Raw genomic sequence first — 25,930 nt, 5'->3', positions numbered from 1 at the left:
TGAATAATCGTTCCAACTTCTGTTGGTCTCAAAGCCGTGGATGATTCCTGATATAGTTTGCAATGAGCTCGATGGAAAAGCAGGTGGCAGCAGAGTCACAGAGGCCCTGAGACACACAGGAGGTGTGTGAATAAGAGCTGACACAGCAGTGAAACAAAGCTGGTGGTAGCATCCGCAGCCTGCTTGCTTGCCGAAACATGGCACTGCCACCTGGCGCTGTTTCCGTCCATTCAGAAGATTTGGAAATGAATACCAACAGAGACCCAAAAGGACAGGAGAGACTGGAGCAGGGGGCAGTGATGAGGCTGGTGTGTGGCAGAGGCAGTTCATGTACGACAGAAACCAGTTTCACTGACAGTAGACTTCCACCTCTTCAGGTGTCCAGATTCCCATAAACATAAAGGAGTGTCTTATCTTGAGCTGCAGATGAAGCGATTCATAGAGAAAACACATTCAGAAATCCATCTTAGATGGAGATTAAAATCCGAGTGACAAGCGCTGACTGTTTGTTAGACAGTTAAGAGGAGGCAGAGGACACAACTAATACTAAGCACGGAGGCATCACAGAGTACATTTTCAGCCTGACTTGGCAAACTCAAAGTTAGAAACCAGATTTCATTCTGAGTGGCTGTTCATCGGTGATGATCATCATAACATCATCATAACAGAGAAATGATCAAGTTGCTGTTCATTGTTTTAACAGCAATGGATGCCAAAATTAAACATGCTGTAAAATAAAATATACATATTAACGCAGGGGGGTACAATGATGTAAATCAAGATTTAAAATTGGATCTCGGAGCTCTCTTGATATTTGGACACCACCGTCGGTGACATCAGAGCCGACTGCAAGTCCGGACCCCACAATGCATTGTGCGCTTGTTGATCAGCACTGTCATTACATCATATGTATACAACAGAAAAGGGCGAATGAATGTACACGACTGCAACATTTGAACGTCTGTCCGTATTTTCTGATCGTTTTGCTGCGGCACAGAAGCTTTAGAACACACCAGTTCCACAGCATGAGAGACGACTCACGTAGGTAACGCGATAATAAACGATAACAGGCGAGTGTGGAGCTACTCAGCGTGTGTGCGCACCTGGTCTCTTGGTCTCCATCTCTAGTCAGGAGCTTTTTTGCACCCGCTTCCGTCAACAACCGAGAGAAAAGGCAGCAGATAACCGTCAGTAGCACTTGCCATCCGCTGCTTGAAGAAAATGGCGCAACTTCCGGTTATTCCAACGTGGGAGGAAGTGGTTCCGACGCGAGTTTTTCCCCCTTAAAAAGCAGGAACTACCAAACCCATATATATATATATATATATATATATATATATATATATATATATATATATATATATATATATATATATATACACACACACAGTCACAACGAAAATGGTTGTTCATTACAAACACCTCACCTGCAGTGTTGGCGAGTGCTGAGCCCTCAGTGCAGACATGATGTCTCCTGTCAGTGTCGGCGAATACTGTATCTGCTTTTAGTTTTTAGGATATGATGAGGAAAACATGGATCTGGAGCTGGCAGGGGGCACACACTCTATCCTTGTGAGGACCTCTCATGGCAATAACTATTTCCCCAGCCTCTCCCCCTAAACCTAACCATCCAAAACACATGGCTAACCTGAACCAGGACTCTGAACCAAAATGAAACCCAGTTAAAATGACCCAGTTATTCTGACGTTTTAACCCTCATATTGAGGCTTAACCTTGTGGGGACTGGCAAAGCAAGGTGTCCTCACAAGGAGGTGCCTCTGATTTTATTCTAAACTCCAGTTGTCTCTGTGGTGGAGGGAACTTTAGATCATTAGATCACATTATTATTCAAGAAACGCTAAGAACAGACACAAGGAAAATAATGACAGTGTCTTCTCTGATATTTACTGTTATTGTTTACTGCATTTCTTGTTTGCTTTTGTCTAACCGAAGCTCTCCACGATGGTGACGGTGTTGAACTCTGACAGCGATGATTCAGGACCACTTCAGTCGACACCACGTCTTATCACTTAGGCCACTCTCCTCAGTATTTCAGTTCACTCACGCAGCATGTAACAAAAATATGTCACAGGTGAAAGCACTTCTATATTGAATTCACATGTAAATCAGTCACTCATGAGGCATAATCACAATTGGAGTGACCGCACCGTCGGTCCTGGCACTGTCGGCTTGGAAACGTGATCATTGAGTAGAACATGTACTTAAGAAGCAGCAGAAATGCTTTAGAGAGTATTTGGCGGAGAGGATCAGCACTCTTATCAATATAAAATCTATATTGGTCTCAAAGAATAGGGAACCAAATCATTAAAGCAAGTCAGAGGACAGTTGTTACCCATTATTATTATTATTATTGTTGTTGTTGTATGTTTAAAAGCTGACCGTCACACTTGAATTCAAAAGTTAGGTGTTGTCAGATCCTGATGTTGGGTTTCTTCAATCTTCCTCTAGGTATGAAACATACATCACACTGAGAGCAGAGTTTCTTCAGATGTTACTTTTCAACATCTCTGTTTGAGCAGCTCTGAGCGTTGTGGGTTTTCATGTGTACTTTCTGGCTTCGTCTCTGTGTGAAGTATTTATCACACTGAGAGCAAGGGAAAGGCTTTTCACCTGTATGACTGATCATGTGTTCCTTCAGGTGCCCACCATAGGCAAAACACTTGTCACACTGAGAGCATATGAAAGGTTTTTCTCCTGTGTGACTTCTCATGTGCACCTTTAGGCTCCCCCTTGTTGTAAAAGATTTTTCACACTCAGAACAACTGAAAGGTTTTTCCCCGGTGTGAATTCTCATATGTACCTTCAGAATCTTTTTCTGTGTAAAGCATTTATCACACTGAGAGCAGGGGAACGGCTTTTCCCCGGTGTGATTCCTCATGTGCTCCTCTAAGCTAATTTCCCTACTAAATAACTTATCACAAAAAGAGCAGGTGAAAGGTCTTTCTCCAGTGTGCACTCTCATGTGTTCCTCCAAACTCCGCTTCTGAGCAAAACATTTGTCACACTGCGTGCAGCTGAAAGGTTTTTCTCCAGTGTGCATCCGCATGTGAATTTTCAGAGCATGTCTCTTTTTGAAACATTTGCCACAAACGGAACAGTTAAAGGATCCTCCACAGCAGGACTTTATGTGTAGAGTCAGTCCAGAAGTCGAAGAACATTTTCTCCCACAGTCGGAGCACATCAGTGATTTGTCATCACCATCATCTTTGTATTCACTGTTCTGATGTTTAAAATCACACTGAGAGTCGCTGGTTTCTCTCCAGTCTTCACTGTTGTCAGTGTCAGAGTCAGAAGAGAGTGACCTCTGCTGGTCAGGGTGGAAATGTGTGTCCAAGCAGCTGGCTGGTTCTGATCCTCCACAGTTGTCCTCATCAGCTTCTGTTTTCATGTGTTGAGTTAAGCTGCTGGTTGGAGGCTTCTCATCGTCTTCAGTCTTCAGATCCACAGGAATGAATAAGAGCGTGGAGACATCATGTTCTTCTTCCTCCTCTTTCACTTCTTTCCTGAGATGAGGCTCTTCTCCCCGATGGTCTAGACTGGAGCTGCTCTCCTGCTGCTCAGTAGGAACTTCTTCTTTTATCACCAACAGCTGCAGGACATCTGCAGGGACACACACACACCAGAGTCACAGAACAATCCTGACACTGAAGCGCTCCTGCTGGTGCTGCAGTAGAGGAGGAAGCATTACTTTGTTCAGGATCTGAATGCAAACAGGGAAGGTCATCACCAAGATCATTGAGATTTTTGAAATTAGGTGTGATCTGAGAAATAATTGTTGGTGTGCAATACTTGTGGATGTTCCGATCCGATACTCAGCATCTGCTGTTTTGGGAACACTGGAGAGCATCAGGTTTTGTCACATGGTCAGACAGTTTTCACAGCCCATGAGTCCCTGAAGGTCTGCTTTAATGTTGCAGGGATAGTTGGAGGTGATTTGCTCCACGGCCTACTCACGCCTTGAGCACATCCACGTTGATCTTAAAATGCCAACAAAGCGCCTGTACATGCTGCAAAACCTTCTGGAGCAAACCGTCACACAGCAGGTATCACATCAACATGTGCTGATGTGATACCTGCAATCACAGTGCTGAAGTGTGTTTTTTTCCAAGAAGAGGTCAGTGGAGGCCATGAACAGCCCTCTATTAGAGGCGGAGCCACAGTCCTGCATTGCCACTTCAGTGCCCTGCCAGAGGAGTGGCTAGTTGAGAGTGTGGAGGTCAGCAAAGCCAGTGGTGATGAGTCTGCTGAAGAGCCAGTGATAAAGGCCCCACAGCAAAGGTCAACAACAGGAAGCAGTAAATTCAGAAGCATCTTGGACGACATGGAAGAGTGAAGTTGAAACCAGCAGTGCCATCACATCCTCCGCCAAGTTTCTCGGCGCACAAGTGTGGACACTGAGAGGCTTCTCAGTTCTGCCTCAAATATGATGGATAAGAAGAGAAACAGTTATTCAGCAGATGTGTCTTTGTCAAAAAGAACTTTCACTTGGGTGAGGGTCAAGGCAGGCTCTCACCAGGCCCTTGCAGCTCCACAAGAACGTATAAGGGGTTCAATTTGGTTTGATGTTGTTGACAAAAGCATGTTTTAGTTGGAATATTTCACTGCCTGAATTCTGTACTATGTTCAGTTCCTTTGTCGTAGCAACAACTTTAGCACATTTGACCTAATTTTTATACAATAATTGTTAAGTTGTATATCGATATTTCTATGCTATAAAGCACAATAAAAACTACACATTTCCTCTTTTACTCTTCTGTTTGATGCTGTCAAGTTGTATAACCATATGCCATAGATTTCGGTGTTGAACCAAAACATGTGTAGAATAGGTATCGGAACGGTATCGGTGGAACTCGTCACTAAAAAAAAATCGGATCGGTTCTGGGGCAGAAAAAACCTGGATCCCGACATCCCCATTAGCTTTAGGAAAATGTTGTTGATCATGGATATTCAGCTGAAGCACCGCGCAGCCCGACGACAGACGTCATCCCTGATCGAATCCGACCTTCACCTTGATCCCTCCGTCACTGCTTCAGCTCACCTCACTGCAGTCTCACTGTCCGCATCCAGTGCGTCAAAACTATCAACGTCTCCTGCACTGGCCTCCGGTGTTTACGGTTGTAGTGACGAGACTAAAGGGGAAACATTGACGGCAGCATTTCTAACACCGAGAGGAAAGGAAACGTTTGCAGATCCGTCAGTCCATTTAAAAAGAAACAAGAAGAAACAACGGTAGTTTGGGGCTGTGTGTGCACCTGGTCTGCTGCTCTCCATTACTGGCTTTTGTTCCATCCCTCGTTTCTAACTGCAGCAGACGATCGTCAGCAGCAGCAGTTGCCAGTCGCTGCTTGGAGGAATGTTTCACACTCTGAAGCCAGAGCTTTCATCCACTGGAGGATCCACGAAGAGGAGATAAACAGGAAGTGCCTCAGAGGTCCGCCAGGAGAAAGTGACCACACTTCCGCTCAAGTCCGTGTTGGCGGACGAAGGTTCCGCTGATAAAACGTTTTTTTAGATACAGTCGATACATTGCTTTCATGCTCCCCATAATATGGATATTTTAATGCAGGAGAGTCTCACACCAGGTTATTTTTCATCCATCAAACGATCAAAGTCAAGCCAAACAAGCTACAACATCCGTGTTTACACACTGAGTCCAGCGAAGAAAAGAAAAAAAAAAAGACAAGAGGTACTCACGTATAAATTCAAGTGGGAATCTTTTGATTGAATTTGAATTTCTTATTGGATTCCATCCACTTCTGATGGTCTGGAACTGTCCGCGGAAGGCGGCACGTCACGCGTTATGAGTCTGGTCCGGCTGGCGCAGTGTGTTCACTCTCTTCTCCAGCGGGGGCGCCAGAGTCTCCTCCAGGGAACAGGCTTCGAGTCGATCATGACCGTTATCACGACCATCTTGATTCATATCCTGCGTGACAGTCTCCTGGTGCAGTACATCACGTGCTGTTCCATCTGAACTGTTGAACTTACAACAGTAATGAGGACTCCTCACCAACTGACTCATCTAAATCAGTGAAGACGCACAGTTGAGAATTTATTTTAATATTCATTCATGTTTGTGCTGCCAATAGATTACAATTTAATCTCAATTAATCCCACTAAAACTGAGTTAACTCGCGATTAATGGCTCAGTTTCAGTTCATGCAAACATTTGTTTACTATTTAGAATAACCTCAGAAGCTCTGAAGAGGCTCAGCAACATGCGAACAGTAGAACATTGTCAACACCAGCCCAAAAGAACAGCACGGAGAAAGCACTCAGAAGGAATATTCATCTTTATTTGGTTGCGAGCGACTTTAACGTACAAGTGTCTAAGTCAAGTTACCCTCAACCAGAGTGTCATAGAGGCTTCTTGTGTTGTTTTCCAAGTGTGCTACATAAAATATAGAACATCACATTCTGTCTATTTATTCTACTCACGGCAGCAAATGTAAAAGTATGAAAATCCAGGACGAATGAAAAAGAGCATTCAACAGACTTCCCCTCCTCTAATCGCCCCTCACAACATCACTGCTCAGCTCCCTGAGCTCCTCTGCAAGGTTCGGAGGGTCATTCATAACACCTATTGATCGCACATCAAAAACATTTGCAGCTTTAAGACTCATGATAGTTAGTGTGTTTTTATAGCATCTTTTCACCTGCATACATTTACTTATCTTAGATCACAGATGAATCAGGATTTAGGTGCTACTGAAGGTTACATGAGGGAAGTCTAATGTTCCATTACGCTTCCTCTTCACATACATGCATCACACTGAGAGAATGTTGAGGAGACCAAGATTCATTTTCTATCACAATACTTTATGTGTTTCCCCAGGCTACGTTTCCAGTTAAAACATTTACCACACTGAAAGCAACTGAAAGGTTTTTCACCATTGTGCTTTCTTAAATGTTCCTTGAAGTTACTTATTTTGTAAAAAGATTTATCACAGTGAGAGCAGCTGAAACGTTTTTTTCCAGAGTGAATTCTCATGTGCTCTTTCAGGGTCCTACTCACCGTAAAACATTTACCACACTGTGAGCAACTGAAAGGTTTTTCACCAGTGTGATTTCTCAAGTGTTCCTCCAAGCTACTACGCCTGTTAAAAGATTTGTCACACTGAGGGCAACTGAAAGGTTTCTTTTCAGAGTGAACTTTGATGTGGTAGTTCAGGTTCCTGCGCCGCGTAAAACATTTATCACATTGAGAGCAACTAAAAAGCTTTTCTCCAGTGTGTCGATTCATGTGTTCCTGCAAGCTATGTTTTCTGGTAAACATTTCATCACATAAAGCACAGCAAAAAGGTTTTCCTTCTGTGTGAGTTGTCATGTGTTCCTCCAAGCTACTTTTTCTGTTGAAAGATTTATCACACATAGAGCAACTGAAAGGTTTTTTACCAGTGTGGATTGCCATGTGAGCGATCATATTTTGTCTTCTTTTAAAACATTTCCCACAATGTGAACAAGTAAATGTTCTAGAGCAGGACGTCATGTGTTTAGTCAGTCCAGACTTCGAAGCACATTGTTTTCCACAGCAAGAGCAGATCAGTGATCTGTGATCAGCATCTTTCTTCTCACTGTCGTGAACCATTGACCCACTCTGAGAGTTGCTGGTTTCTCTCCAGTCTTCACTGTCATCAGTGTCAGAAGAGAGTGACCTCTGCTGGTCAGGGTGGAGAGGCGTGTCCAAGCAGCTGGCTGGTTCTGATCCTCCACAGTTGTCTTCATCAGCTTCTGTTTTCATGTGTTGAATTAAGCTGCTGGTTGGAGGCTTCTCATCATCTTCAGTCTTCACATCCACAGGAGTCTGTGAGAGCTGGGAGACATCATGTTCTTCTTCCTCCTCTTTCACTTCTTTCATGAGATGAGGCTCATGTCCCTGCTGGTCCAGACTGGAGCTGCTCTCCTGCTGCTCAGTAGGAACTTCTTCTTTAATCACCAGCAGCTGCAGAACATCTGCAGGGACACAAACACACCAGAATCTTGGTTTTGTTGGTGCCGTGGTAGAGCGTTCCGAAAGAGTGTTTCGAAAGGTGTCCTGGTGTGCTCAGAAAATGAACACACAAAAACCATTTTGAGTGCTGACCGGTGACTACTGGTCATCTGACTGTGATACTCTGACACCACACATTATTAAACAAGTACATTAAAATAGTGACACATAATCCAGGAACATGTGTGTCCCATATAAAATATCTGATCAACATCCACATCAAAAGGAAAGATAATCTAAAACGATGTGTTCGGTGTAGCTCCCTAGTTCAGTTCTGGTTATTGTTAGGAGGAGGAGAGAGACTGAGGACACTTCACTACATCACTGTAAAAAAAAAAAAAAAAAAAAAAAAAAAAAATCACTTTTGTAGCCCAGATGTGACGTGTGTGACATCATTAAAAACAAGTCAATCTCCGCTAACAAGTTAGCTACGTGCTAACCCACATGCTAGCTGTTAGGACGCTTTATCTTCACACACAAAACGAAGGCACGCTTTAGAGTCAGGAAGTACTCAGTCAGGAACCAATTAAAGGAACAGAAATGAACATGTTTTAATGGTTCCAGAGAATGTGATACTTTCTCACTGCTTCTCAATAACAACCACTTCTTGACGCCCATCCTGCGGCCTGTGTGTGTGTTTACAGCAACACGACGCACAGATTTTGACGTTGACCAAGTTTTGTTGTCGATATTATCAACGACGTCAACTAATCGTTGCAGCCCTAAAATAAACATCAATTTTGATTATATATCCATTATTTATCAGTTGACTTTTTAAAGTAAGATTTAAATATGGCAAAACTGCATGTAACTGAACAACTTCAACAACAAAATCACTTAAATAACCTTTTCTGGCTATAAACATTATACTGTATCTCACTGAATGTCCAAATAAAGAAGGCAACTACATGGCCTCAGGTCAGTTCTGATGGCCTAGTTAAAGTAGAGTTTAATCTATAGTCACAACATTTACCACCATCAGGCATCGTCGTAGCCTTCGAACAGATCATCAATGAAATAGAGGAGGTTAAATCACAGGAAGCTATAAAGCAGTCACTTGTATTCTTAAAAAAACGTACTTACTATTGAAACATCCAAATTCAAACAATCGTCACACACACAGGTTTGTTTGTCTCTTGCTCTCTTTGCCATAACCCTTTCCCCAGCCTCTGCCCCTAAACCTAAGCTCACAAAACACATGGCTCACCTGAACCAGGACTCACTGTGCAACATCGGTATAGATACATGTATTGTAGAGAGGCCTGCAACGATATACATTCCTGATGGATGTGCTGAACACACACCTCGACGGAAGGTGGCTATTTAAGCGGTGACACTTGTGACTGTCTCTTATGTGTTTGTATCTCCCTGCAGTACAGCCTTCGCTATCATTACGCGTCGTGCGATATTTACGGTTGAAGAATCTCTAAGGGAAAACAAGGAGGGCAACATGTTCATTGACCACTGAGTGGCAAATCTATGCTTGAAGTTTGATTACACAATTCTTCGTCCTCCTGCCATTTAATAAAAAAAGAAACATGAAACAACGGCAGTTTGTGTTTTGGGGTGCGCGTGTGTTTCGCCTGCAACCGTGCGCGTGTGTGTGTACCTGGTGTGCTTCTCTCCATCGCTCGTGTTTGCTCCGTCCCTCCTTCCTAAATGCAGCAGATGGTCGTCAGCACCGTTTATCGGTCGCTGCTTGGAGGAACATTTCAAACTCAGAAGGCAGAGCTTTTAGCCTCCGCTTCGGCGGTCCGGAAGCAGAAAATGGCCGAACTTCCGGCCAATTCTGCGTTGGCGAACGAAGGTTCCGCTGAGTCTCCCGCCAGCTTTGTATCAAGTCAGTATCAAGTCATGCAAAACCTACCTCCAAACCTCGAACATAAATGCGTTCACACGCAAAAAACATCAAACTATTATTTTAATAATAAATGTATTCAAATCAAAATTTCAAGATTCTCATAAAAGAGATTAAAAACAACAACCATCCAATTAATTAGCTCCCATTAACTCGTGTTGATGGGTTTCCAATAAGTTGAGAATTGAATCTTAAAGATATTTTAAGTTAGAAAATAATGTAAAAAAAAAAAAAAAAAAATCTTATGTTAGAAGGAATGCCTTGAATCTGACTGGATCTGAAAGTGAGCCTCTCTTCATTATGTAACCCGTGGCACATCCCTCTCTCTCTGTCTCTGTCTGTCTCTCTCTTTCAAATGCAGAGTTGCTAAAAGAGTCAGTGATGGGAAATATCTGCTTCTAGTTTTGAGAATGTGAAGAATCTTCGGCTTTCTTATGAAACTTCAGCCCAACCTGTAAAGTTTTGAATAACTCCACACACATGTCAGGTGCCACTATCCTCACGATCCACACTATTTCAATATCCAGCACTCCCCGCAGCCCTGAACAGGACAAATTAGTAGTGGTGAAAATGTATATATGTATTTTAGAAAATTCCTTAAGAGACAGCATCAGCCGTGGATAATTCCATGTGTATTGTTAATATACTTACAGAGAGTCTCAGTCGAATCATCCAAAAAAACAATTATAATAATAAAAAAATCTTTATTTTCATGTGTCATTATGACACATTTTTCAAGCGTGTGAGTTTTCTTAATATGAAATGAGCAAACCTTCCTTCCGCTCCGACTTGGTATGTGAAATGTCAGCTCAGAAAAATGACCACACATTTGTCCAGGCGTGAGTTGACCAAACATGGCTAAACCAAATGCACAATAGACAGAAAGATGGCGCGTTCAGAATGCCTGACAACCACCCAAACACTTTCGTTTGTCACTGGAAAATAAGGGACCTCAATGAGAAGACGGCACCATCCATGTGGGAAACCACTGACAACTAAAGATACTGTTCTGAAAACAAAAATTAGAATCAAATAGATTTAATCTCCATAAACATGGCAACAACTTGATATCAGAAGACATGTTTTAACTGCATTAATTAATTGGTTAAAACCACTGAAGTTATTTAACAGAATCTATCTTCCAAATGGAGAGCTCGACATGTTGAAGGTCATGTCTGAATAACATTGAGAAGCTCAAGTTAGTTACAAGACAGACGTCCTCTTCGCAGAAAACCTAAATCACATGGACAACTACGGAGAACTAGATTTGTCACCGGCGTGGTTTCTCAGCTGTTCCTCTAAGTTGGATAGACATTTAAAATGTTTAGTATACTGGGAGCAGCTGGAAGGTGTTTTTAACATGTGACTTTTCATGTGAGCCTTCAGGCTCCTTTTGTGTGTATAACATTTATTACAATGAGAACAGGAGAAAGGTTTTTCTCCGGTATGGATCACAAAGTGCGCTTCTAGGTCCCATCTTAGTGTAAAATCTTTACCACAATGAGAGCAAGAGAAAGGTTTTACACCTGTATGAATCATCATGTGGTTCTTCAGGTTCCTTTTGTGCATGAAACATTTATCACATTGAGAACAAGAGAAAAGTTTTAGACCTGTATGACCGATCATGTGCTCCTTCAGGTCCCTTTTCTGGGGAAAACCTTTCCCACATTGAGAGCAGGAGAAAGGTTTTTCTACATTGTGTTTTACCATGTGTTTCTTTAGGCCAATTTTGTTTGTATAACATTTATCACACTGAGAACAGGAGAAAGGTTTTTCACCTGTATGACTCTTCATGTGCTCCTCCAGGTTGTATCTGTGTGTAAAGCATTTGTCACATTGAGAGCAAGGGAAAGGCTTTTCACCAGTATGATTCATCATGTGAATCTTCAGGTTCCTTTTGTGCATAAAACATTTATCACACTGAAAACATGTAAAAGGTTTTAAGCCTGCATGACTCTTCATGTGCTCCTTCAGGTTCTTCTTCCGCTTAAAACCTTTACCACACTGAGAGCAGGGGAAAGGTTTTTCACCAGTGTGAATTCTCGTATGTTCCTCCAAGCTGCTTCTCCTGTTAAAAGATTTATCACACTGAGAGCAGCTGAAAGGTTTTTCTCCGGTATGACTCATCAAGTGCTCCTTCAGGTTCCGCTGATGCAAAAAACATTTATCACACTGAGGGCAGGGAAAAGGTTTTGCACCTTGATGACTTATCATGTGATTCATCAGGTTCCTTTTGTGCAGAAAACATTTATCACACTGAGAACAGGAGAAAGGTTTGAGGCCTGTATGACTCATCATGTGGTCTTTTAGGCTCCTCCTTTGCTTAAAACCTTTACCACACTGAGAGCAGAGGAAAGGTTTATCACCAGAGTGACTTTTTATGTGTTCCTCCAAGATACTTCGCCTGTTGAAAGATTTATCACACTGAGAGCAGCTGAAAGGTTTTTCATTGGTGTGGACTGTCATGTGGATCTTCAGAGATTGTCTCTTCCCAAAACATTTTCCACAACTTGAACAAGTAAATGATCCTCCAGAGCAGGATTTCATGTGTCTCGCCAGTCCACCTTTCGAGGAACATTTTCTCCCACATCCAGAGCAGATCGGTGATCTGTCATCTGCACCATCTTTCGTCTCACTGTCGTGAACCATTGACCCACTCTGAGAGTTGTCGGTTTCTCTCCAGTCTTCACTGTCATCAGTGTCAGACCCAGAAGAGAGTGACCTCTGCTGGTCAGGGAGGAGAGGTGTGTCCAATCCTCCACAGTTGTCTACATCAGCTTCTATTTTCATGTGTTGAGTTAAGCTGCTGGTTGGAGGCTTCTCATCATCTTCAGTCTTCAGATCCACAGGAATGAATGAGAGCTGGGAGACATCATGTTCTTCTTCCTCCTCTTTCACTTCTTTCATGAGATGAGGCTCTTCCCCCCGATGGTCTAGACTGGAGCTGCCCTCCTGCTGCTCAGTAGAAACTTCGTCTTTAATCAAATGCAGCTGCAGGACATCTGCAGGGACACACACACACCAAAGTCACTGAACAATCCTGACACTGAAGATCTCCTGCTGGTGCTGTAGTAGAGTGTGAGGTACTACTTTGCTCATGGACCAGACTAGCATCAATAATACATTTTGTCAACACAGTCACATTGAACCAACCCCAAAGTTGCAATATGTTTGTCTGTTTTGGAGTAAAGTTTTTGTTAGTTAATGAACAAGCAAAGGAAGAGAACCAGACACAAAACCTCTGCCACTCTGTGATAGGTGTAGGTCTAGAAGTGTATTAAATCTCAGGATACTTCAGTGTGTGAGAGGGAACCTTTGGCGAAAGTGTCTGATGAAGTCACTTCCTTTTGTTATGATTTCATGACTATTTCCATCGCAGGTTCTAAAATGAAGGCATCAAAGCTATGAATGAACACATTATGTTGTAAACAAAAAAGTGTGAAATGACGAATTTCATCATTTACATCATCTACAAAATAGCCACCGCCTGCTTTCATGACTGTGTTGCACACTCCCGCCATCCCCCTGATGAGCTTCATGAGGTAGTGACCTGCAGTGGTTCTCTTACAGGTGACACAATGAAGCTCATGAAGAAGGCCGAGGGTTTGCAGTTAGAGGCTACTTTGAATTGAATTTACCTTTTTTGTGACACAATTTCATATCCTGCTTCAGTGTGTGTGTAAGGTAAAAAGTAAGAAATAAATTAAAACTGTAAATCATATGTATTTACACAACATTAGCTGCACATTATTTCGGCAGCTTCCATACCTTCTGAGAGCATTACGGTTTTTTTCAACATTAAGTCGAGTGTATTTTAAGTAGATTTCAAACAACACCTGTCAAGTCATGTCGCTGTGGATAATAATATATATAGATATATACGGTGGTTTACCAAGGACACCGAAAAGAAAAAATAATGACCATAAAGTTTGTGTGGTGTCCAGAGGAAAATAAATGTTTCAAGATTGATAACGAAGTTCTCTGTTCTCCCTTCGTGTACCTGGTTTCCTGCTCTCCATGACTCGCTTTTGTTCCGTCTCTCGTTTCTCACTGCAGCAGAGGATCGTCAGCGGCAGTTTTCAGTCGCAGCTTGAAAGAACATTTCGAACTCTGTAGCCAGACCTTTCATCCACCGGAGGATCATCATAGCGAACATAAACAGGAAGTGCTTCAGTGGTCCGTAGCGAAAATAGATCCTTCTTCCGGTCTTTTCTGTGTTTGCGGACAAAGGTTCCGCTTCAATGTTTTAAGCAGGAGATTTTAATTCTTTGAACGGTCGAAGTAAAGCAAAACAATCTCAATTTATTTTCTTATATCACAAATCAGGACAACGCAGATAAGATACAAGAAACACCAGGAGGCGGAAAAGTCACGTATCTTCATGAACATCTGTAATTGAATTAGCACCTTAATTTGATTTCTCATTCTACTGACGAGACTCTTAGTGAAGAGAGAAAATCTGTGTGATCAAATGTGTTACTGTTGTGGTGAGAAATGTTCTGAGAAATGTCCTCAAACATATGTTGACGCAAATAAGACTGAGAGCCATGACTTTATTGGAATCTAAAATCCACATTGTGATGTCAGTTCACTAAGGAGAAAGTGTCTATTCAGAATGAGAATAAAATTTTAATCTTTTATGAAAAGAATGCCAAATCTCCCCATGAGGGAAGTATACGTCTGGAAAAAAATGGTACTGGATTGGAGCAGAAACAGCTGTAAGACAGTTTTTTCAAATCGAAAGAGAGCCTCTCTTTGCCCTGTTACCTTGAGAGTCAGACAGACAACCACTTCGCACATTCAAACTGAGGGAGATTATTTTCCAGACTAGATGGCCGTGGTCTCTGAACTCACCTCACGCTTTTACATGACAACCAGCCATATGCCTTATATATCCTTTACATGTCTAGAGTTTGTTTTGTTGTTAGGTATGTTTAGTTTGTCAAGTGCGGCAGTGGATCCAACAGCCAAGGTTAGAACAAAAACTCAAGTTGATTATGAATTTCAATCATTTTATTTGAAACCTGGATCCCCATTTTATGCAAATAAAGCCTCAATCAAACAAAGCAAACTGGATTTATTCAAGGTGAGGTCATCCTCAGAGCCATGATCTACAGGACTTAAAATCAGTTCAGTGTTTCAAGTTGTTGTTAGCTGTTGTAAGCTCTTCTTCTCCCGCTTATCCGGGACTGGGTTGCAGAGGCAGCAGTCTGAGCAGGGATGCCCAGACTTCACTGTCACCTCACACATCCTGCAGCTCTTCCGGGGGGACCCTAAAATGTTCCTAGGCCACCTGTGAGCTGTAGTCCCTCCAATGTGTCCTGAGTCTTCCCTGGGGCCTCGTCCCTGCGGGGCACGACCGGAACACCTCTAAAGAGTGAGGCAACCGGGAGGCATCGGAAACAAATGCCCAAGCCACCTCAGCTGACTCCTCTCCACGTGGAGGAGCAGCGACTCTACCTGACACTGAGGGAGCGCCCAGCCACACTGTGGAAGAAACTAATTTCAATCACATGTTTCTGGGACCTGGTTCTTTCGGTTATGACCCAGAGTTCATGACCAGTAAATTGAGACTGAGCCATCTGTCAATCTCACGCAGCCATTGTCCCTTACTCGTGAACAAGACGCCAAGGTACCTTAACGCCTCCTCAACTCAAGTTGTGCCATGTATTTCCTGTACTGTTCATCCTTGATTGCCGTGAAGTAATTTTAACTGAGTGGAGCAGAGAGTCAACGCGACACACTGCAGACACTCACACAGCACACAGGTGACACTGAGATATTAGCAAGTCACAACTATGACTGGATACTAAAACAAACCTGTATTGGGTTCACTGTCACTCAGAATACATGCAGACTAAAGGTTTGCTCCAGAGAGACCAGCCCGCTGACATCACACACACCCGCAGCTGAGCCTTTATTTAACCAGTTTCAAACACAAAATCGGAGGCTGATTTCCTATTGAACATAATCGCTTTACTAGTGTGTTCCAGAGATCCTGTCAAGCGAGTGAAGCCCAGTGCTGCGACTGACTGGGCCGAAATGGGTGTGTGAAATAGATTCCATTTCAACCCTTTGTTTACACCTGAGGTTGGGGTGGTCTCTCCCGCAGCACTGCTGAGAAATGAACTGCAGAGTGGCTGCACAGTGCAACAAATATCTTAAAACCACATTGTTTAAAATGGTGACTTCAGTCAGAATACGCTAAAGTGTTCAGCCCTAAGACGCAAGAACAATTTTAGGCTTTTCATAGAGAGATTACATGCGTCTTCAAGTCTGGCAACCACTGTAGCTTGTCACTGTCTTGTCATTGACACACTAACACACTTAACACGAATCACACATTTTACTCAACATCGTCCCTTAAAATTAATGGAGGTGTTGAGCAGTATCTATCTTTTCACATGCTTATCTCATCTGATGTTACAAGTACTTCCTCTTTGCCTAAACATGAATCACAATGACAACTACAGAGTGCTAGATTTGCCAGCAGCATGCGCTCTCATGTGTTCCCTCACTAAGAGCAGCTGGAAGGTGTTTCTACAGAGTGAGTTTTCGCATGGACCATCAGGCTCCTTTTGTGTATATAACATTTACCACAATGAGAGCAGGAGAAAAGTTTTTCACCTGTATGAATCGTTAAGTGCTCCTCCAGGTTACGTCTTTCTGTGAAACACCTATCACAGTGAGGGCAGGGGAAAGGTTTTACACCTGTATGACTCATCGTGTGAATTGTCAGGTACCTTTTGTGCACAAAACTTTTATCACACTGTGAACAAGGGAAAGGTTTTTCACCTGTATGACTCATCATGTGCTCCTTCAGGCTGCTCTTCTGCCGAAAACCTTTACCACACTGAGAGCAGGGGAAGGGTTTTTCTACAGAGTGAATTTTCATGTGCACCTTCAAGGTGTTTCTCTGCATAAAACATTTACCACACTGAGAACAGGAGAATGGCTTTTCACCTGTATGACTCATCATGTGGTCCTTCAGTTTCCTTCTTTGTGTAAAGCATTTATCACATTGAGAGCACGGGAATGGTTTCACATCTCTGTGACTCATCATGTGGATTCTCAAGTTCTTTTTGTGCATAAAACACTTATCACACTGAGAACAAATGAAAGGTTTTTCACCTGTATGACTGATCATGTGGTCCTTCAGGTGTGCATTGTGGGCAAAACATTTATCACACTGAGGGCAGATAAAAGGTTTTTCTCCAGTGTGACTCCTCATGTGAACTTTAAGGCCACCTCGCCGCATAAAACCTTTACCACACTGAGAGCAGTGGAAAGGTTTTTCACCTATGTGATTTCTCATGTGTTCTTCCAAGCTAATTTTCCTACTGAATAATGCACCACAAAGAGAGCAGCTGAAAGGTTTTTCTTGTGTGTGTACTCTCAAGTGTTCCTTCAGGTTCTTCTTCTGTGTAAAACCTTTACCACAATGAGAGCAGAGGAATGGTTTTTCTCCAGTGTGAATTCTCTTGTGTTCCTCCAAGCTACTTTTTCTGTGGAATGATTTATCACAGTGAGAGCAGCTAAATGGTTTTTCAGTGGTGTGGATTCTCATGTGATTCCTCAGATTCTGTCTATTTGACAGACATTTTGCACAGACTGAACAAGTCAGTGGTCCTCCAGAGCAGGAGTTTAAGTGTCTCGATAGTCCACCTTTTGAAGAACATTTTTTGCCACATCCAGAGCAGATATGTGGTCTGTGATCAGCACCATCTTTCTTTTCACTGTCATGACCTTTTGGCCCACGCCGAGAATTGTCGGTTTCTCTCCAGTCCTCACTGTCGTCAGTGTCAGACTCAGAAAAGAGTGACCTCTGCTGGTCAGGGAGGAGAGGTGTGTCCAAGCAGCTGGCTGGTTCTGATCCTCCACAGTTGTCTCCATCAGCTTCTGTTTTCATGTGTTGAGTTAAGCTGCTGGTGGGAGGCTTCTCATCATCTTCAGTCTTCACATCCACAGGAGTGAATGAGAGCTGGGAGACATCATGTTCTTCTTCCTCCTCTTTCACTTCTTTCATGAAATGAGGCTCGTGTTCCCGATGGTCCAGACTGGAGCTGCTCTCCTGCTGCTCAGTAGAAACTTCTTCTTTAATCACCAGCAGCTGCAGGACATCTGCAGACACACACACACACCAGAGTCACAATCCTGATACTTGTTGGTACTGTAAGAGAGGGTGAAGTACTCCCGTGTTCATGAACCAGACCAGCATCAACAACATATTTTTTCATCGCAGTCACATAAAGTTGATGTCATTGAGACAGTCAAGCGAATGTTCTAAAGTCAAATTAAATTTAGTTTAGTTCATTCAGTAGTTATTTTGTTCATTCATGAACCAACAAAGGAAGACAACTTGACACACAACCTCTGCTACTCTGTGAGTGGGAAACAGTGCTGGCTCCAAGTACACAACAGAAAGTGTTTGATGAAGTCACTGGCAATTCCATTTGCACAGACATATCTACCACCACCATCATGGGCCTAGTGTTCATATCATAGTATCATAGTATTTTTAACATATATATTTTATCATTGTGCATTGTGGCTTAATGCCAACATATTCATACACGTACACAACTTGAAGTGCTTTTTATTTTGGATGCTGCATCTTGTGACCCTCTAATCCTGGGACCTCCCATGATCTTGTTCAAGCTTGTTCAAGCTCAAAATTGCCATTGAAAGAGCACAATAATAATAATAATAAATATGTATTATAAATAGATTATATCATCTTTAATTGTGACTGATATGACCCCTGTATTTTAGATCACAACCAGGAACCTGAGGTCTTGAGTGATCCAGTTCAAGTCTGACCAAGTGTTTGTGAGATTGTTCTACGTTTTTTCCACACATTCGTACTTTCACCTGGGTCGCCGTTTTCGGTTTTCATATTTTATCGCATTTTATATGGCAATGTAGCTCTTCATTTCAGTGCAAATTATACTTATTTATACTTACACTTATCATTATTATTATTATTTTTTTTTTTAAGAAACGAAAGGGGGTAAAACGGCGGAAACGAGTGAATAAGGTCGGAAGGAAAATAAATCTTATAAGTTGGACCACGTAATTCCCTGTCCTCCCTTTTAATATACGGCAGACGACGGTAGCGCGCGCGCGCGTGTGCACCTGGTCTCCTGCTCTCCATGAGCCGCTTTTGTTCCGCCCCTCGTTTCTAACTGCAGAAGATGATGATCAGCACCAGTTATGAGTCACTGTTAGAAGACATATTGCAAAATCCGGCGGTTGCCATCCACCGGAGGGTCCTCGAAGAGACGATAAACAGGAAGTGCTTCAGTGGTCCGCAGGAGAAAATGACGAAACCTCCGCTCAAAGGTTCCGTTGAGCAGCGTTTTTGTTTTGGTTTGTTTCTGAAACAGGAGAGTTTCCCACCAGCTGATTTTTGTATCTGTTTATAGGTCGCAGAGAAGCAAACATTCAACCTTTTCCATACGTTTTTATGCATTCCAAAAATGTTTAGCGAAGAAAAGAAAAACAGAAAAAAGACACCAGGGAGACGATTTTTAAAATTGTATTTATTAACAAATCTCAATTTGATTCTTCATCTCGTCTGACTAGATTCATTGAGAATATACTTGGGTGACTCTGTTTTTAACGAACATCAACACCAGGTCACTGCAGGCTTCACGCCACTGCAATTCAACACCACTCAGACACACACAATTACGGGCCGAGAGCTCCACACCGAAGCACTAGGGAGCGCTGCGATCTTCAGCGCTGCGATCATCACTCACTTGTCACAAGTGCGCACTCAATCCGTGAGTCAATTCTGATGTGGACGACCATCAGGATGCCTGATTGAAGCGTTTTCTCTGATAAGCTTTCACTCTGATGTTCATCAGGATCAATCCGCAGCTGGGAGGTGAATGAGAATTTATGAAAATCAATAGCAGCAGAAACACTTGAGGACAGTTTTGAGCTTTTACAAGCTTCTGGACCAGGTTGAAAGATCACCTCTCTCCCTGCTGTTACCTGAGTCATGTCTCTCTCTTTCAACAGCAGGGTTTGTTTACATGATGGATCCCGTCAGTGCTGGGGAATATCTGCTTCCAATAAGATGAATCTTCTGCCTTCGTATGAAATATCAGTCTGATCACACCAGTCTTGAGCCAGAGGAAAACATGACCCTGGAAGAAGCTGGAAGAGATCCAGCTCATATTTAAGGGGTTTGATTGTTGATCATCACAACAATCAAACCCTTTCCAAGACGTGACAATGAGCAACATTTCTTACCAATCAGAGTTGAGATTTCAAACATGAGTCAGCATGTCCACTGCATGTCTAACTTAGCCCAGAAGAAAGGTTTTCCTCCACGGAAAACAGCTGTTTCAGGCAGCCATCTTAGTTTCAGTGTATATAAACTGTGTCTGAATCAAACAATCCCAAATGGATACAGGTATGGATGCGAACAAATATGTCTCTAGGATGCTGCACCACTGACACGATATAGCTTTTTATTGGCAGATTAATAGTTAGAAATGTCATGTATAACAAACGTCTGACAAACACTTGAGCTTGTCGCCGTCTTGCGATGAAAAAAGGACGACTGATAAACACTGAGTAAAAAGCACTAGTCACACGAGGAGGTGCTGAAACGTTTGTGTACTCTATTACAATCTAAAATCTTAGATTTTATATAGACAAACAGGGCAACACCACGCTGACCAATCTGAGCAAACAATGCAACATAATCAATTGAAATTTGAAGGTATTACTGAGATCTTACTGCGAACACACTTAGAAAAAAAATGTGACAACTCAAAATTCATCTTTGCAGATATCATAGATTACACTGCCAGCTGAGGTGTCATCCATATGGGTTTTCAAGTGTTTCTTCAAGAAACCTCTCCCTCTAAAAAGTTTACCACATTGCAAGCAACTGGACGGTTTTTCTACAAAGTGAATTTTCATGTGCTCCTTCAGGCTCCTTCTCCGCTTAAAACATTTATCACAATTAGAACATGGGAAAAGTCTCTTAGCTGTGTGAAGAATCATATGTGCCTTCTGTTTCCTTTTCTGTGAAAAACACCTATCACACTGAGAGCAGGGAAAAGGTTTTATATCTACATGACTCATCATGTGAACCTCAAGGTGGGTGCTGTAAGCAAAACTCCTCTCACACTGAGAGTAGTTGCAAGGTTTTTCTCTTCTGTGAATTCTTGCATGTTGTAAAAGACTCATTCTATGTGTGTAAGATTTACTGCATTCAGAGCAGTTGAAAGGCTTTTCTACAGTGTGAATTTTCATGTGAATATTGAGGCCCCTTCTCTGCATAAAACATCTGTCGCAGTGAGTGCAGGGGAAAGATTTCTCACCCGTGTGACGTATCATGTGTACCTTCAGGCTCCTCCTTTGCCTAAAACATTTATCACACTCAGAGCAGGAAAAAGGTTTGGCACCTGCATGACTGATCATGTGCTCGTTCAGGCTCCTTGTACGTAAAACATTTATCACGCTGAGGGCAGGGGAAAGGCTTTATACCATTAAGACTCATCATGTGCTCCTTAAGGTGCCCACTACATGCAAAACACTTATCACACTGAGAGCAGATGAAAGGTTTTTCTCCAATGTGAACTCTCATGTGAACCCTCAGGCAGCTTCCCTGCATGAAACCTTTTCCACACTGAGAGCAGAGGAAGGGCTTTTCACCTGTGTGATTTCTCATGTGGTGCCCTAAGCTACTTCTCCTGTTAGACGATTTATCACACTGAGAGCAGCTAAACGGTTTTTCTCCAGTGTGCAACCTCAAGTGTTCCTTCAGGCTTTTCCTCTGTGTAAAACATTTGCCACACTGAGAGCAGGGGAAAGGTTTTTCACCAGTGTGAATTTTCAAATGTTCCTCCAAACTCCATTTTCGGTTGAAATATTTATCACACTGAGTGCAGCCAAAAGGTTTTTCTGAGGGGTGAACCGTCATGTGAACATTCAGTGCTTGCCTATAACATTTTCCGCAAATCCAACAAGTAGAAGATTGTCCAAAACAGGTTTTTATATGTTGAGTCAGTCCAGACTGTGAAGCACATTTTTTTCCACAGCAAGAGCAGATCAGTGATCTGTCATCAGCATCACTTTTCTTCTCCGTGTCAGGACAACCTTTTGACCCACTCTGAGAGTTCCGCTGCGTCAGTTTATTCAAAACTATCAAAACCGAAAACAGCGTATTAATCAAAAGCAAGTCTCCTTTCCACTCTCAGGGACAAAACGCCAGGAGGCGATGCAAACTATTTTATCTGAATGATCATCTGAAATTGAATGCCAGCTCTTCCTTTGATTCCTCATTCTTCTGACGAGATTCACAGGAAAGAAAGAGAAGACCAATCCTCAACATCCCCATTGCGGAGTTGAAACATATTGGGTAGTGCATATTAGAATATATTTTCCATTCTGATGCTTAATGTTAAACAATGTTAAACAAGTAACGTTTTAATGTGTCGTGTGCTAAACTTAAACAGAAAAAAAAAAAAAAAACACGAGGAGAAGGAAGAGACCAGTGTATTTAAATCAAAAACTTTGAGTACAAACTCTTTATTCAAACAATCCTGGATTCTTTGTTGGTGGTGATGTTGAGTTCTCATAGAAGTAATGGCCACAGAGCCTCTGGAATCACTGGAGCTTTGTCCCCATTGCTTCAACCAAAGGTTGAATACTGGATGCTTCATCCACATTAGCTCTCCACCTACTTCTACTGTGTACTGAGAAGTAAAGCACATATATTTTAGACGATATGAAAATTGCTTTACATTCAAAAAAAAAAATCGGGATATTAACAATGACAATGACAGCACGAGACCACCATGGATAAAAGCTCCACACAAGAGATCATAAATAAATTTTAATGAAAAATAAGAGCATTTCGGCACAAGACTTTCATTGAACCAAGTGAATTACTGAACAAAATTCCAATCATACTAAGAGCAGGTTTTAACATCTTCTTTAAATGACTTGTCATGTGAACATTCAGGTTCCATTTGTGCCAAAATCACACTGAGAACAAGGGAAAGGTTTGATACCTATATGACTCTGCATGTGGTCAGTGAGGTGGCCCCGGTGCGTAAAACATTTATTACACTGAGAAAGGTCTTTCTCTGGTGTGACGTCTTGTGTGTACATTAAGACTGCTTTTCTGTGTAAAACCCCGACAATGACAGCAGATGAACAGTTTTTCACCACTGTGGTTTCTCACGTCGTGCTCCAAGCTACATTTTGTGTTACATTTTAATCACACAGAGAGCAGTTAAAAGGTTTTTCCCCAGTATGTAACATTGTGTATTCATTCAGGCTCACCTTACGTGTAAAACCTTTACCACAATGGGAGCAGTGGAAAGGTTTCTCACCCGTGTGCTGTCTCATGTGATCGTTCAAGATACTTCTCTTGTTAAAAGATTTACCACACTGAGAGCAGCTGAAGGGTTTTTTTGGGGGGTGAATGGTCATGTGAATCTTCAGAACCTGCCAACTTTCAAAACATTTTCCACAGAGCGAACATTTAAAAGATCCTCCACGGCAAGTTGTCACACGTAGAGTCAGTCCAGACATCGAAGAGCTTTTCTTTCCACACTCAGAACAAATGAGTGATCCATCGTCATCACTGTTTTCTTCTCACTGTCCAGACCTCCTGACCCACTCCGAGAGTTGTGGTTTCTCTCCAGTCTTGACTGTCATCAGTGTACATAATTAACGACTGTCAATGAATATCTCAAGTTTTTCTGTTGAGTTTCTGTGTGGAGAAACTCACTATTGGAGTTGAAAAAAGCACTCCAAAAAAAGTTTCTGAACTTTTAGGAAATGCTGGATCAAGTGAAGACAGAGCCTCTGGTAGCATGAGTAGGGCACATCAGAGATACCTATCAGAGAACGCCTGCACTCTGAGAAGAAATATTGCAAGCAATATTTTTTATATTATTTTGGGATTTTTGATCTTTGATCAAAATTAATAGATCAAAATTTAGATTCTATGATACTTACAGGATTACATATTGTCATCCTAGAATCAAGTCCACAGTTTCTTACTGAACTTTCACGCCATGAGGTGAATGATTTTTCATGTGAATCTTCAGACTCCTGCTCTGCATGAAACATTTATCACACTGAGGACAGATGAAAGGTTTCTCTCCAGTGTGTATTCCCATGTGTACTTTCAGGTTGCTCTTCAGTGCAAAACTTTTATCACAATGTGAGCAACTGAACGGCTTCTCTCCAGTATGAGTTCTCATGTGTTTTCTCAGATTACTGCTCCTCGTAAAACACGTATCACATTGAGAGCAGGAGAACATTTTTTCACCGGTATGGCTGGCAAGGTGCTCCTTTAGGAGCCCACTGCACACAAAACCTTTATCACAATGAGTGCATATGAAAGGCTTTTCTCCTGTGTGAGTTCTCATGTGCACCACCAGGCTCCCTCTCGTAGCACAAGATTTATTACACCAAGAACAGATGAAAGGTTTTTCTCCAGTGTGTATTCTCATGTGTACTCTTAGGTTCCTTTCCAGCGTAAACCATTTATCACACTGAGAGCAGTTGAAAGGTTTTTCTCCTGTGTGCACTCTCATGTGTTCATTCAGACCCCTCCTCTTTGTAAAACATTTGTCACACTGAGAGCAGGTGAAAGGTTTCTCACTGGTGTGGGTGATCATGTGAATCTTGAGAGCCTGTCTACTTCCAAAACAGAGTCCACAAAGTGAGCAATCAAAAGGTCCTTCATAGCAGGCCCTAATGTGTTGAGTCAGTCCAGACTTCGAAGAACATCTCTTTCCACATTCAGTGCACATCAGCGATTTGAGATCAGCACCATCTTTCTTCTCACTGGCATGAACCTTTGCGTCACTCTGAGTGGAACAAGTTTCTCTCCAGTCCTCACTGTCGTCAGTGTCAGAGTCAGAAGAGAGTGACCTCTGCTGGTCAGGGAGGAGATGGGTGTCCAAGCAGCTGGCTGGTTCTGATCCTCCACAGTTGTCTCCATCAGCTTCTGTTTTCATGTGTTGAGTTAAGCTGCTGGTTGGAGGCTTCTCATCGTCTTCAGTCTTCACATCCACAGGAGTGAATGAGAGCTGGGAGACATCATGTTCTTCTTCCTCCTCTTTCACCTCTTTCATGAGATGAGGCTCATGTCCCTGCTGGTCCAGACTGGAGCTGCTCTCCTGCTGCTCAGTAGAAACTTCTTCTTTAATCAAATGCAGCTGCAGGACATCTGCAGGGACACACACACACCAGAGTCACTGAACAATCCTGACACTGAAGAGCTCTGGTTGGTGCAGTCGTAGAGGGTGAGTGAATAAGAAGATGATCAATAATGTGCTGAGCAGACTCAGGTCCTTCAGTGTGAACAGAACACTGTTGAAAATACTCTTTTATAATGTTGGTTCAGTGGACGGTCAGAGAGGGACGGGAGGAGACTCAAGAGACTGGTCAGACGGACTAGGACTCCATAGAGGAGGGGGGTGAGGACGATGTTGGCTAAACTGATGTCAGTCATGGACAACCCCTCTCACTGCCAGACGGGGCGGGACACACAGCCAGTTATACAACTACAAGATTTTAGGGTGAAATGAGTCAGGAGACTGCAGTTGAACACCTGCATCTCACCAGTTCTAACAGCAGTGTTGTTAACTGTGTCGCTCAGTGATGCAAGACGTGAGCAACTTTTCACTGATCTGACCTGAGGTAACATGCAACATGTGACAAGTCTAAATCGATCCAATAATCCAGCTTCAGAAATGATTACTGAATAGCAGGAGAAACACTGCCGCACGAGGATTGAATGTAAAAGCTGTGCCAGCCGCACCTGAAGGAACAGTCCAAGAGAGGACAGCTGCAGCTGAGAGTTTATGGAGCTGAAAACGTAGCAGGCATTAACAAGATGTGTGGCGCGAGGATTGTATCGAAGGATCATGACGGATATATGGTACCATGGTTCCTGTTGAGTCTTTGACTTCAGTAAAATATAATGGACATTCATTTCCTTTTCACTTCAATCAGCCTGAAGAGAAGGTAAAAAGAGACCCTTGCTATAATATAAAAACGATCATGAGGAGCCTCAG

General features: G+C 42.5%; 3 protein-coding genes across 6 annotated transcripts in view; all 3 read right to left on the bottom strand.

Moving 5' to 3' along the window:
- The window catches only part of LOC128762041 (gastrula zinc finger protein XlCGF17.1-like), a 30,546-nt gene that overhangs the window by 4,217 nt on the left and 399 nt on the right, over positions 1–25,930 (bottom strand). The window contains exons 1-2 of one of the 4 annotated variants that reach the window (XM_053869828.1): positions 5,274–5,446; positions 1,428–3,621 (exon numbers count right to left, since the gene is read on the bottom strand). In XM_053869828.1, the coding sequence (XP_053725803.1) occupies positions 2,513–3,621; positions 5,274–5,310 (1,146 nt within the window). In that variant the 5' untranslated portion in view covers positions 5,311–5,446 and the 3' untranslated portion in view covers positions 1,428–2,512. Of the gene's footprint in view, positions 1–1,103; positions 1,224–1,427; positions 3,622–5,273; positions 5,447–22,812; positions 25,081–25,930 lie in introns of those variants that run through there. The other 3 variants (XM_053869829.1, XM_053869826.1, XM_053869827.1) reach the window with 3 other exon arrangements.
- Positions 6,214–9,763, bottom strand: LOC128762043 (oocyte zinc finger protein XlCOF6.1-like). The gene is made up of 2 exons (XM_053869831.1): positions 9,618–9,763; positions 6,214–7,971 (listed from the first exon to the last, which is right to left on the bottom strand). The coding sequence occupies exons 1-2, from the start codon at positions 9,634–9,636 to the stop codon at positions 6,818–6,820; spliced, it is 1,173 nt and encodes a 390-aa protein (XP_053725806.1). The 5' UTR covers positions 9,637–9,763; the 3' UTR covers positions 6,214–6,817.
- On the bottom strand, positions 10,654–14,014 carry LOC128762040 (gastrula zinc finger protein XlCGF26.1-like). Its single transcript, XM_053869825.1, has 2 exons — positions 13,867–14,014; positions 10,654–12,868 (listed from the first exon to the last, which is right to left on the bottom strand). The coding sequence occupies exons 1-2, from the start codon at positions 13,883–13,885 to the stop codon at positions 11,118–11,120; spliced, it is 1,770 nt and encodes a 589-aa protein (XP_053725800.1). The 5' UTR covers positions 13,886–14,014; the 3' UTR covers positions 10,654–11,117.

This window comes from Synchiropus splendidus, chromosome 7 (assembly GCF_027744825.2).
Source record: "Synchiropus splendidus isolate RoL2022-P1 chromosome 7, RoL_Sspl_1.0, whole genome shotgun sequence".
In the NCBI taxonomy this organism is placed as follows: domain Eukaryota; kingdom Metazoa; phylum Chordata; class Actinopteri; order Syngnathiformes; family Callionymidae; genus Synchiropus; species Synchiropus splendidus.
This window is presented reverse-complemented; position numbering and strand designations above follow the sequence as displayed.